We start from the raw sequence: 11,720 nt of genomic DNA on the forward strand, positions 1-11,720 counted from the left end.
AACCAAGTGGCGGACCGGGATGGACCCCCGGGAAGGGGCTGGGAAGGGAGGTGCCTGGACAGGCTGGATCGTGGGTAGGCGGGAGAGCGGGCAGTGAGCCTGTGTGCCCACCAGCATCTCTGTGCACGTGAGGTGTGCACACCCATGCGGGCGCCAGGTCCCCGGAGATGGCGTGAACCCCTCTGCGCGCTCTGGAGGGAGGCTGTCTGAGCGGAGCATAGCCCGGTTGCCATAGAAACGAGCAGACGGAGGTGGGTGGCTGGAGCAGGAGGCGGGCCGAGGGGAGGGAGCGGGGAGGAGGCAGGGGAGGAGGCGGGCGGGGTGGGAGGGAGGGGCGGGGAGCTGCTCCTGCCGTTCTGCCGCCGCCGCCGCCTGAGCCAGCGAACGGTGGAGGGAGCCCAAGAGGTCAGAGCCTAGGGGCCGGGCGCCAGGCCCCTGTCGCTCCTGCCACCACGGAGAAGGACAGCCAGTCCCTCCGGCCCTGGCCTGGCCCAGCGGGGACGGTGAGCTCCTACCTGCCACCAGCTTGGGGCCCAGACAGGCCCAGGTAGGCATCTCCCATGGGGGTAGCTGGAAGACGGGGACCAGGGGCTGCCCCGCTTGCAGCCCCACCCCATTAACCTGTACAGACCTGAGGGCCTGGGCCAGCGGGCCAGAGTGGGGAGGGGTCTGCATCCCAGCGGACCCCCTGCTCCCTCTCCTACCACTGCTGCCACAGGTGCGACGCCCCTTCGCTCTGGGAGTGAGCCAAGGGGGCTGGGGCCTCCAGGTAGCCGCTGCCCCTCCCAGGCTGAGGCTAGAGAGGATGAGGGCTGGAAGAAGGTGGGTGTCGTGTGTCCGCCCCCCCGCCCGCCCCCGCAGCCTCCGTGTATAGCGCCCTGGTCAGGGAGAAGGCATCTTTCTCCCCTTCCCCCAGGTTCAGGTCCTCCCCCTCTGCTCTCGCTGGTCTCCCAAAGGACCCCGTCCTCCGCCCCCGGGGCCTGCACCCTGTGGTCCAGGGGAGAAGGCTCCGGATCTGGCCGGGTGCGGTGGCCCTCCCTCCTCCCTCTGTCCCTCTGCTGCATTGCTCCTGGGCCTGACTCCGCTGCCTGCCGGGGAGCTGGGCAGCGGGCACTGCGGAGGCGCTGTCGGGAGGGGGAGGGGGTGGGGCTGGGGCGCTGGGGAGGAACTGGGGCGCCCTGCCTGGGGGGGGCACGGGGAGGAGGGGCCAGAGGGAACAGCAGCAGGCTGTGGTTCCTGGGTGCGCTTGCCCCAGGTTTGCCCCTGATGGAGGTCGAGGCCTGACCTGGGCCCGGAGGTGAGAGGACAGGTCTCCCTCCAGGTTGACTGGAACAGCGTGTCCCTGTGGATCTGACCCGGGAACCTGCAGCCCACACACAATTTCTCAGATCCTGGGACCAGGGGCTGATCTCTCTTCCTGGGGCTGGGGTTGGGGTGGGAGAGGGGGAAGGGGTGGGGATGGGTGGGGATGGGTGGGTGGGGGGGCGCAGGGGGTTCTCTTCTCACCAGGGCCTGGGGGCTGGCACCAACATTTGCCCTGTCCCACCTCCATCAGTCACCGGTCATCCTCTCCCCCCAAGCCAGCAGCAGGTCTTCTAGCAAATGCTGGGAGGGGCTCCTCCCTGGCCCTTGCCCCCCTTCCCCAGGCTCTGCCTTCTCTTAAGTCAAACCCCCTCTCCCACCCCCTTCCATTCTGTGTCTGCCCTGCTCCTCTCTGGTCTCACTCAGCTCTGTCTCTCCTCTCCCCCTCTCCTGCCCTAGGCACCTGCCTGGAGGCCAGGTTGAGTCCCCGTCAGTGAGTGGCCCATGCCTCCCCACAGGATGCCCCCAGTCCAGGAGGGGGGCGTGAAAGGGACACCTCCATTTGGCTCCTAAAAGGCTGGGACTCTCCAAAATGGAGCTCCTACCGGTAGCTTCCCCAAAGCAGTCCTTCCCCGGTGCTGCCCTGAGACTCCTCCCTGCTTGGCCCCTGGGGTTCTCCTTGACCCTCCACTGGGGGCTCCTGTCTCTCTCCGAGGACTCCTTCTGACTGACAAGGCCCATGTCACTTGTCTCTTCCCATCTCCCCCTGACCGCCCACCCTTCTCCCTTCAGCCATACAGCCCTCTGCTGGGTCCTCACTGGGCAGCGGACCTCAGCCTCAGGGCCTTTGCACTGGCTGTTTCCTCTGCCCCAGGCTCCCTCCCAGGTGTGACTTGTGTAAGTAGTTTAAGGTAGCAACATGCCCAGCCCAGCACCAACCCTCCTTTCCCCTCCCATTCTCTGACCGATGTTCCTGCGATCCCTGGTCACATTCTAACACTCTTATCATCCACTTATTTATCTTGCCTTTTGTCTAACCCTGCTAGAAGGAACCTTGGTGGCACAGCAGGTTAAGCACTGGGCTGCTAACTCTAGGTTGGGGGTTCAAACCCATCAGGGGCTCCGAGGGAGAAGGATGAGGCTGTCTAAAGGTGGATCGTCTCCGGAGCCCGCAAGGGCGCTCCGTTCTCTCCCACAGAGCACTTAGGAGTCTGACCCGGCTTGATAGTAGTGTGTCTGGCTGGCTTGTTTGTTTTTGCGACCCCTCGAGATCATCAGCTCCAGGAAGGCATGGTATCTGCTGCTTGTTCACGGCTGTAGTCCGGAGCTGCGCGGCCAGGCGGAGGGCTGCAATTGAAAGGCAGAATTCTCCAATCCAGTAACAGGCCCTCAGCTTCGGTGCAGCATGGGGTGGGTAAAGTGGGGAGAGAGGGGGGAGCTGTGATTCCGTCATCTTGGGGAACGGATTCTGTGCACTCTTGTTGTCTCAGGGGCATCTGTTGGGCAGAGCGTCCTGTCTGAACAGAACCCAGACCTTTTGTCTCTCTCCGCTCTCAGCCATGGCCAGAAACGTTCTGCCCAGCTGGATCCATTGCCCCTCAGTGCCACTGAAGGGCTGTCCCACCAGGCAAGCATCCTGGGGATGGATGATATCCCAGGTGCGTGGGCCACAGAGAGAGGCTGACGTGGGTCCTGCTCTCAGGCACCAACAGGTCCCTCTCCCGGCAAGCCCAGGAGAGTCGCGTGGGCTGTGCCCCCTGTGTTTGCAGCGGCTGATTGTTGAGAAGTAGATGACCGGGTCTTTCTTCAAAGGCACCTAAAACCTCCAACTGACTTTTCGGTTAGCAGCCAAGAGTGTTCTCTGCTTGCCTCACAGGGGAGCCCACTGAGTGAGGACCGGCCAGTCTCTAGGAGAGAGTTGTATCCAGAGCAGAAAGGACAGGGGGGTCTGTCTCCCCAACCAGCTCCCTCTCTGGCCTCGCAGTCTGGAGTGGTGGCTCTGTTTGGCCTCCCTGGGAATGGGCACTGAGACAGGGAAGTGGTCAGGCGGGGGTCCCTGAGAACTCTGCGAGGAGAGTAGGGAAGGGAGGCAGGGCAGGGAAGGCAGCCAGTAAAAGGAGTGTGTCTGGCCAGCTGAAGGAGCCCCGTGGTGCTGTGGGCTAACTGTTGGACTGCTAACAGCAACGTTGGTAGTTCAGATCCACCAGCCACACTGCAGGAGAACTGGGAGGCTGTCTGCTCCTCAGACCGATTTACAGTCTCGGAAACCCTCGGGGTTGGAGTTAACTGGATGGTAGTGGTTGCTTCGGTACCTAGCCAGCTATCGCACCATAGACAACAGGGGCCTCCCATTGCACTGGGGACAACTCTGGCTCACCAGAGAGGTGAGGGGGCTGGCGGAGCTGTACCCCAGCGTCTATCTGTCGTGGTGGAGGGCTGTTCTCAGGGGCTGCTGTCTCCCAGGCACCCTGGGCTGCTCTCTTTGCAGCCTGCACTGATGGGCTGAGAGACCTAGCTGGTGGCATGTGGAAGTCACAAGGTCCTGCAGGGGTGGGGGGTTGAGGGGGCGCACTCCCTTCCCCCAGCCCAGCACTGCTGGTCCCCAGGAGAGTGCTACCTCTCCCCCTTCCCCTGCCCAAGCCCCAGAGGCCCCCTGGTCTCTCCCCAAAGCCCTGCTTGTCACTTGCCTTGGCCGGGAGCACTCCCCCTCCAAGAGTGTCTGTGGCCCTTTTCTGAATTTCATTCAAACCTCTAAGTACATGTCACCTCCTCTGAGCAGCCTTCCCTGACCGCCTGCTAAAGCAGCATCCTCCAGTCCAGATTCCTGCCCCTCCCTGCTTGTCGCCCCTTGATGAGGACCCATGCACCGGCCTCTGTCCTTCTTCCTGCCCTGGACTATACCCGACCCGACAGAAAAACCCAGACTCTGGTCTAGCTGGATTTGTGAGGTAGAATTGGGGTCATGATAGGGGTGGTGGTGGTGGTAGCATTAAAGAACTAGAGGAAAGTTGTATGTTTCATCAGTGCTGTGCACGGGTACAGATAAGAGCTGGAAACACAGGGAATCCAGGACAGATAAATCCCTCAGGATCAATCATGAAAGTAGTGATACCAGGAGCATAAAGGGAAGGTGGTGGGAGAAAGGTGGAATTGATCATCGTGATCAATATATAACCCCTTCCTAAGGGGACAGACAACAGAAAAGTGGGTGAAGGGAGACAGCAGTCAGTGTAAGACATGAAAAAATAATAATAATTTATAAATTATCAAGGGTCATGTGGGAGGGAGGGGGAAAATGAGCTGATACCAAGGGCTCAAGTAGAAAGAAAGTGCTTTGAGAATGATGATGGCAACCTATGTACAAATGTGCTTGACACAAGGGATGGATGGATTGTGATAAGAGCTGTACGAGCCCCCAATAAAATGATTTTTTTTAAAAGGAAAAATTAAAACCCAAACTACCCCTGAGATGACTCTGACTCATTGTGACCCTGTAGACCAGCGGTTCTCCACCTGTGGGTCGTGACCCCTTTGGGGGTGGAACAACTCTTTCACAGGGGTCACCCGATTCAGGAAGGTTCAGAACCAGAGGAGACCAGGCTGTCAATCTTTTAGGAAGAAGAGGTTCAAAACTACCACCTCTTTGGTTAGCAGCCTGGGACAGTCTAAGAGGCTCGTGGGTGATCTTGTCCATTGGGCCTGGGGCAGGGAGTGCTAAGGGCTAGTGGGGTAGGGGGATGATGGTGACTCTACTGTAGAGAGCCTATGGGCCTGTGGGCCTGGCCTGGAAGGAGGGACAGCAGGGGGTGCATGGAGGAAGAAGGGAGAGAGGGGTGAGGAGGGCCACCAAGTCCTGCAGAGGTGAGGTTGAGTCCTGGCGGGGCCAGCAGTCAGTGTCTAGGGACAGGGCTGGAGACGAAGGGAGAAAGGGAAAAGGAGAAAAGGTAGCGTGGTAAGCAGGTATTCAAAACGGTTCCTGTGACTAGACAAGAGTGGAGCAGAGAGATGAGGCTTCGATAGGAGCTCTGGGCACCTCATCCATCTGTGAGCTGAAGGGTCCCTGAGGGGGCGGTCCCATCCCGAAGGCAGCGTTGTCATGGGAGACTCCACGAGGGAGAGCCCTGAAAAAGGAGACGGGGCAGTGTCATCCTGGACTTTTTGAGCAATTCCTGTGTTTCTGACGGAACTCTCCCTGGGGGGTGCTGTCAGGTAAGCACTGGACTGCTCCCAGGAGAGAGAGGAGGCCGCCCACGCCTACAAAGATGTACGTACAGCCTCTGAACCCCGAGATAGGGTCGCTATGAGTTGGAATTGACTGGATGCCGCCAAGTCTGGTGTCCTGGGTTTCCGGGTGTCCTGGGAAGTTAAACACTCCCACTAGCAACCGGAAGGGTGAGGGTGTGGCTCTGCCCCCAGGCTCCTGGGAAGAAAGGCCTGGCAATCTACTTCTGAAAGGTCCCTGCCCCTGGGGACCCGGCTCAGCTCTACCCGGAAACACCCGGGGCTGCCAGGAAGCAGGGGCATGATGGCGGCCGGCCGTGGAGTGACTACGTATGGAGGGTTCATTTTTTGCTATTCATGGAGTGGATGTGCTAGAAGGATTGGGGCATTTCATGTATTAATCCAACCCACATGTCTTACACACCTCCCGTGCGTCGAGTCCTGCTGTGGACACTTGGAATGCAGCAGGGCCAGGCAGGCAGCAGCCCCTGCCCTCACAGCAAAGAAGGCGCCGAGCCTGTGGCTGTTCTGCTTTCGAGAACGTGCCCTTGGGACGGTGTGTAGAGAAGCGAGAAGAGAAGGGGGGTGCTGGGGGTGGGAAAGGGGCTCAAGACATTGGAGCGGAGCTGGTGATCTGGGGGCCGTAGCCCATGAAGCCCTAGCCCCGTGCCCGCCCACCCTCCTTCTCTGGCTTCCCCAAAAGAAGGGGCCCTACCAGTGGCTGGCGTTGTGGATGGCTCACAGTCCGGAGTACTGTCCAGTGACCCCAAACCGAATGGCTCCGGTCATCCTTGCAGCAGCCCATTTTACAGATGGGGTGCTGAGGCCCAGGGAGAAGAAATGACCTGCCCAAGGTCACACAGCCCAGGGATACAGAGTCAGAATTTGAGCCCAGGCTGTCTAGGAGCCCTGGTGGCGCAGTGGTTCTGAGAGGGGCTGCAGTCTGAAAGGCAAGAAAGACGAGCTTTCTACGCCCATAAACTGCGCCTCAGAAACTCCCAGGGGCAGTCCTACCCACTCTACCGGGTTGCTGTGAGTCAGCATGGACTGATGGCCGTGAATTTCAGTTTTGTCTGTCTCTAGGCTGTTATCATCCTGCCCTGTGCGACACACACTCCAGGGTCAAATCCTAACTCTGGCACCCACGATGGTGTGACCTTCACCAAGTCATTGTTTTCTCATACCTGCTGGTATAAAGTGGGAAACCAAGCCCTCTCTCCAGGGCTTGTGAGGCCCGACTGAGGTCCTGGGGGCAAGAGCCCGCCCGCAGTTGGTGCTCAGTCAACACTGGTTCTACCCTGCCTTTCTCCTTCCCCATCTTCCCTGCACGGAGCCCCTCCTCCTTCCCCTTCACGGTCCTTGGGAGGTGGCGCTCAGAGGGGACCCAGGAAGCAGGGACGGTCGTCGGAGTGAACATGGACTGCCAGCTGCACCGCTTCCCTGCGTGTACCATTCCGTGCCCCCAGGGCTGTGTCCTCACCAGGGGTAGCCAGAAGGAATGCTAACAGGACTTGTAGTGTCTCCGTGGTGAGGAGTGGGCCACACCTGGTCCCGGCCACTTCCAGCAGGTGACGTCACAGCCCTGGGACTTTGCTTCTCCAGCAGCAACGCTGAGTAATCACAGTCCCTACCTCACACAGCTGCTGTGAGCAAATCCACGCCCAAGTGCCTCACAAAACTAGCCCCCCTCTACCTGCTAGCCTTCAATAAGGACAGTAGGTGCCTATGTTTGGGGCCTGGGGTCCTGCCTGGACCCCCTCCTTGCAGCTCCCTGGACAGCTCTTCCATCCTCCGTGGGTTTCTGAGACTGTGATTGTTTATGGAGTAGAAAGCCCAGTCTGCCTCCTGCAGAGCTTCTGGTGGCTTCAAACTGCCGACCATGCAGATCACGGCCCGACTCGTAACCCCTGCACCACCAAGGCTCCCGGGTGCCGGCAAACAGTCCAAACCAACCCCCTGCCTCCTGCCTTGAAGCCCATTCCCACCCAGAGCACCCTCTGTGGGACAGAGCAGAACTCCTCCCCAGGATTTCTGAGGCTGGACCTCCTCATCTTGAGCCAGCCGAGCCCCTGGGAGATTCACACCGCCAGCCTTTCTGCTAGCAGCCTGGTGCTTAACCCACCGCACCACCAGGCTCCCCTGCTGGTGAGGGAGAGGTGGTGATTGTAAGTGAGCTGGCTCCGAGCACGTGCTCAGTCCATGTGAACGCTTCGCTATTAGCAGACCCGGGGTGGTGCAGACAGCCTAGAGCAGTGGTTCTCGACCTGTGGGCCGCGACCCCTTTGGGGGTCGAATGACCCTTTCATAGGGGTCGCCCGATTCATAACAGAAGCAAAATGACTGATGAAGTAGCAACGAAAATAATTTGAGGGTTGGGGGTCACCACCACATGAGGAATTGTATGAGAGGGCCGCGGCATGAGGAAGGTTGAGAACCGCTGTCTTAGTGCTTGGCTATTAGCCATGATGCTGGCGATTGCATCTACCCAAAGGGTCCACAGCAGAAAGGCCTGGCCATCGAGTTACCGGACACAACGGTGCTTGGAAAGCCTAGGAGGCACAGCTCCACGCGACGCACATGCGAGCACCATGAGCCAGATTTGGCTCGAGGGCCCCCATTTGGTGTGTTTGTTTCCTGAGGTCCCCTCTCCAGTTGCAACTATTTGTTTTATGCGGCGAATCTATGTGACAAGATGACTAATTCTGAGACATTGAGTCCGTTCTTCAAACGGTGTGACTATTCTCACTCTCCTTTCCCAAATCACTCCACAACCATTTGGTTTGCTTCATTATCGTTTTTATTAGTCGTGATGACGGCTCCTGGGACCTCGATGGGCTTATGCCCACCGCGTGGAGAACTCAGCGGGCCATTGTGTCTGTGTGTGGGCTGAGGAAGGCTCGGACCGGGGTGGGTTTGTCCACCGGAACGGCAGCCGCCAGTTGCCCAGCCTGACTCAGGGTCGCAGCATTCCTGACGGGCAGGGAGGGAGGACAGAGTAAGGTCTGCTCCCGGGTGGGGTGAGAGGCTGGTTTGGGCTGAGGAAGCCAGGTCAGGATGGGACTGTGAGTCTGGCCCATGACTGGTGGGGGGCTCAGACACTTCCTCCTGGCGTCAGCTCCGGATCTCCCTACCTGTCTGCCCAGACCCACCCCTGAACAAGGGTCCAGTCTAGAATCTCCCAGGAGCAAGACATCACCCCATGTAATCTTCAGATCAGCTCATACCATCCCCATCTCACAGCAAGGCCCAGAGAAGCCGTGGGACTTGCCCAAGGTCACACAGCATATCGATGGAAAAGCAGGGACCCCGAAGCTGGAGTTGTTCCTACTGCATATGCTACTTCAGTTGCGAGCCTGGGGGACCCCTTTCCTGGCTAGAGCAGCAGCTGCAGGACCACAGCAAGTTACACTGTCCTGGGCCTCCACCATGCAGTCCATTCTAGCTGCCATGCAGGGTCCCCGCTGCACTCTCCCCTGCCCCTGCCCCTGCTGCACCCTCAGGCTGACTCCCAGCTCCCCAGGCTCAGTTTGACAGATATGTAAGGTGTGCATCAAAGCACTGTGCGACAGTCACAAAGGAAACTAGAAGGGAGATTCTCCTTCTGACCCAGCTCCCCAAAAGCCCTCGCAGCCCCACGGCATGGGCCGACCACCACGCCTTTCTCCCTCAGCTGCGGGTGGGTTCGTAGTGCCAACCTTTTGGTTCAAGGCGGAGCACTTAACCACTTTGCCACCAGGGCTGATAACAAACTCCTAGCTCACTTCTGAGCAACCCAGCAGAGCAGAGTAGAAATGCCCCGTGGGCTTCTGAGACTGTAACTCTAGATGGGACCAGAAAGCCTCGTCTTTCTCCCATAGAGTGGCTGGTGGTTTCAAACAGCTGACCTTGTGATTAGCAGCCCAATTTGTAACCACTGTGCCACCAGGGCACCTAGGTAGGTCGGCAGGTCATTTTCCTCCCAACCACACTGTCCTGGCCCTCACTGTTTTGCTTTGAGGACACATTGACTTACCCAGTCCCTCGTGGACGGCCTTGAACTGTTTCCGGCCTTTTGCAAGTATGTGCTGCTGTGAATAATCATGTCCATCTTCAGCTGAGCTGACTGGGTGCGGGGCAATTCCTAGAAGTGGCCCTGTGGACTGGGAGGGCGCGTGCTTCCAGCTGTGAGAGAGGAGAGCTAGTCGCCCTGCATTGAGGTTGTCCCCATGCCTTCCCCACTGTGCTGGGGGGCCGACCTGGCTTCCCAGTCTGCTGACGACAATATGCGCCCCCCACCCCCAGCAGAGCTCTGTGTGACCTCCAGGATTCCGGAAGGAGCTTTGTCCCTGGAAATACTTCCCCAGCTTGGTGGAAAGTCCCCATGAAATATGCCCCGTCTTTTGCGTCCTCAAACCGAAATTCAGAATGTTTACCAAGCAAGGACTGCTTTTTAAAGGAAAGATGCCAGCCAAAGAAGAAACAAGTCCCTTGATGAATGCCAGGCATCCCTTGGCCCTTCCTGCCCCCGCCCCCTCCATCCATCCCCCTGCAGGTGAGTGTGTGGGGCAGGTGGGGCTTCCCTAGGGACATGTTCTCAGGAGGGAGCAGTTCCTGGAGAGGGACCTCATGCCTGGTGACGTGGAAGGAGGTCGGTGAGCTGGGCTGAGACAGTGGCTGCAGCGACGGGCTCCGGCAGCATAGCCGTCGTGAGGACGGGGCCGGGCCGTGTTCTGGTGTGTTGTGCACAGGGTGCTGTGAGCCACAACGACAAAAGGAAAAGAGACAAACCGTGTTTAGGTGCTTGAGAGGAGCGGAGCGGGAACACTGAATTCTTCCTGGGGAGGGACCCCCAAGCCCTGGAGAAGGCGCCCAGGGAGGGAAAGGGTCCTCTTTGGCCCTCATGTATAGAGGCCACTGGCCTTGAGCCTGTGGGCCAGCTGCTGGTCAGGGATGGAGAGCCCTGAGACCCCAGGTTGGACTGACCCTCATCTTGGCCAGCTCTGCCCCCAGTGCCCTCACTGCAGCGTCACGGTCCTAAGGCAGCAGGGTGCCCCCAGTGCCCTCACTGCGGCGTCACGGTCCTAGGGCAGCAGGGTGCCCCCAGTGCCCTCACTGTGGCGTCACGGTCCTAGGGCAGCAGAGTGGAAGTGGAAAGGCAGGCTTTGAGGAGTGGGCGCAGCCGGAGGCTGGCAGCTCATAGTAGGGCCAGGCTTAGCCTAGACTCTTCTGGATCCTATCCCCTGGCCACTGAGCCATTGTCCCCTGGCTTGGGGGTGGAGAGGAGTGCCCACCCCAGCCCTGGGGCAGCACGTGACCCAGATTGGACAGTGCCATGGTTAACGAACCACAGATCCAGGGCAGACATGGCCGCCCAAACATTCACGCAGACCACAGGGATAGTCTGACTTTGGGCCAGAAAGCTGCCTGTCCACACTCCCAGGAGACCTGTGAGTGGCTAATGGGGACTTGGCACATGGGGCACGGGGGCCCCCATAAGGCACCCACAGGTTTCTGGCAGCTTAGAGAACTGAGGGGGCGAGGGACGGGATGGAGGGTACCCCGCTGCCAGCTTGGGACTCTGGGCCCTGGTTGGAGAGGCGGGAATAGGGTCTGGGGCTCGAGGCCAGTCGTTCTGCATTGACAGGAAAGCTGAGGAGTGCTCTCAGGCCTGGTGCCACATCTGACCAGGTCAGGGTGGGTGACACTGAGGGAGGAGCCCCCAACTGGGGCCCACTGACTCTGCAGCACACCAGCTGGGTTCCTGAGCCCCAGGGGTCTTGTTGGGTTTGGACCCCAGGAACCCTGCATGCACAGATGAACCTGACCACTGACCGGTGAATTTGGGGGCTCCCCTGGGGATGGTGAGCCAGGGCAGGAGACCCCATCCCGATGTTAACTCATGCCCACAGAGCCTTCATCCCCACGGCCTGTTTGGGATCCAGACCTGGAACGGGCTGCCTCCCTCATCTCCAGGGCACCTCCTTCCTCTTTCTAGCGCATGAGCAGCGGAGCCCTCTGACTGCAGCGCCAAGCCTGCCGGCCAAGCCTGCCGCCGCCACGGCCACACCATGTCCGGCTCCTACGACGAAGCCTCGCTGGCTGCAGAAGAAATCACTGACAGCTTCTGGGAGGTGAGTCCCTGCCTGATGTACCCCAGGTCCCGGGGACCCTGCCTGATGTACCCCAGGCCTTGGGGACCCTGCCTGATGTACCCCAGG

The 11,720-nt window shown here is 59.6% G+C and overlaps 1 protein-coding gene across 2 annotated transcripts in view; it reads left to right on the top strand.

The window, feature by feature from the left end:
* Positions 1 to 397: 397 nt before the first annotated feature.
* Positions 398 to 11,720, top strand: part of PACSIN1 (protein kinase C and casein kinase substrate in neurons 1) — a 20,240-nt gene continuing 8,917 nt past the window's right edge. The window contains exons 1-2 of one of the 2 annotated variants that reach the window (XM_004717232.3): positions 398 to 547; positions 11,498 to 11,633. In XM_004717232.3, the coding sequence (XP_004717289.1) occupies positions 11,571 to 11,633 (63 nt within the window). In that variant the 5' untranslated portion in view covers positions 398 to 547; positions 11,498 to 11,570. The remainder of the gene's footprint in view (positions 548 to 11,497; positions 11,634 to 11,720) is intronic. The other variant, XM_045292924.1, reaches the window with a different exon arrangement.

This window comes from Echinops telfairi, unplaced genomic scaffold (assembly GCF_000313985.2).
Source record: "Echinops telfairi isolate 266 unplaced genomic scaffold, ASM31398v2 ScPeMD7_655;HRSCAF=1070, whole genome shotgun sequence".
NCBI classification, from domain to species: Eukaryota; Metazoa; Chordata; class Mammalia; order Afrosoricida; family Tenrecidae; genus Echinops; species Echinops telfairi.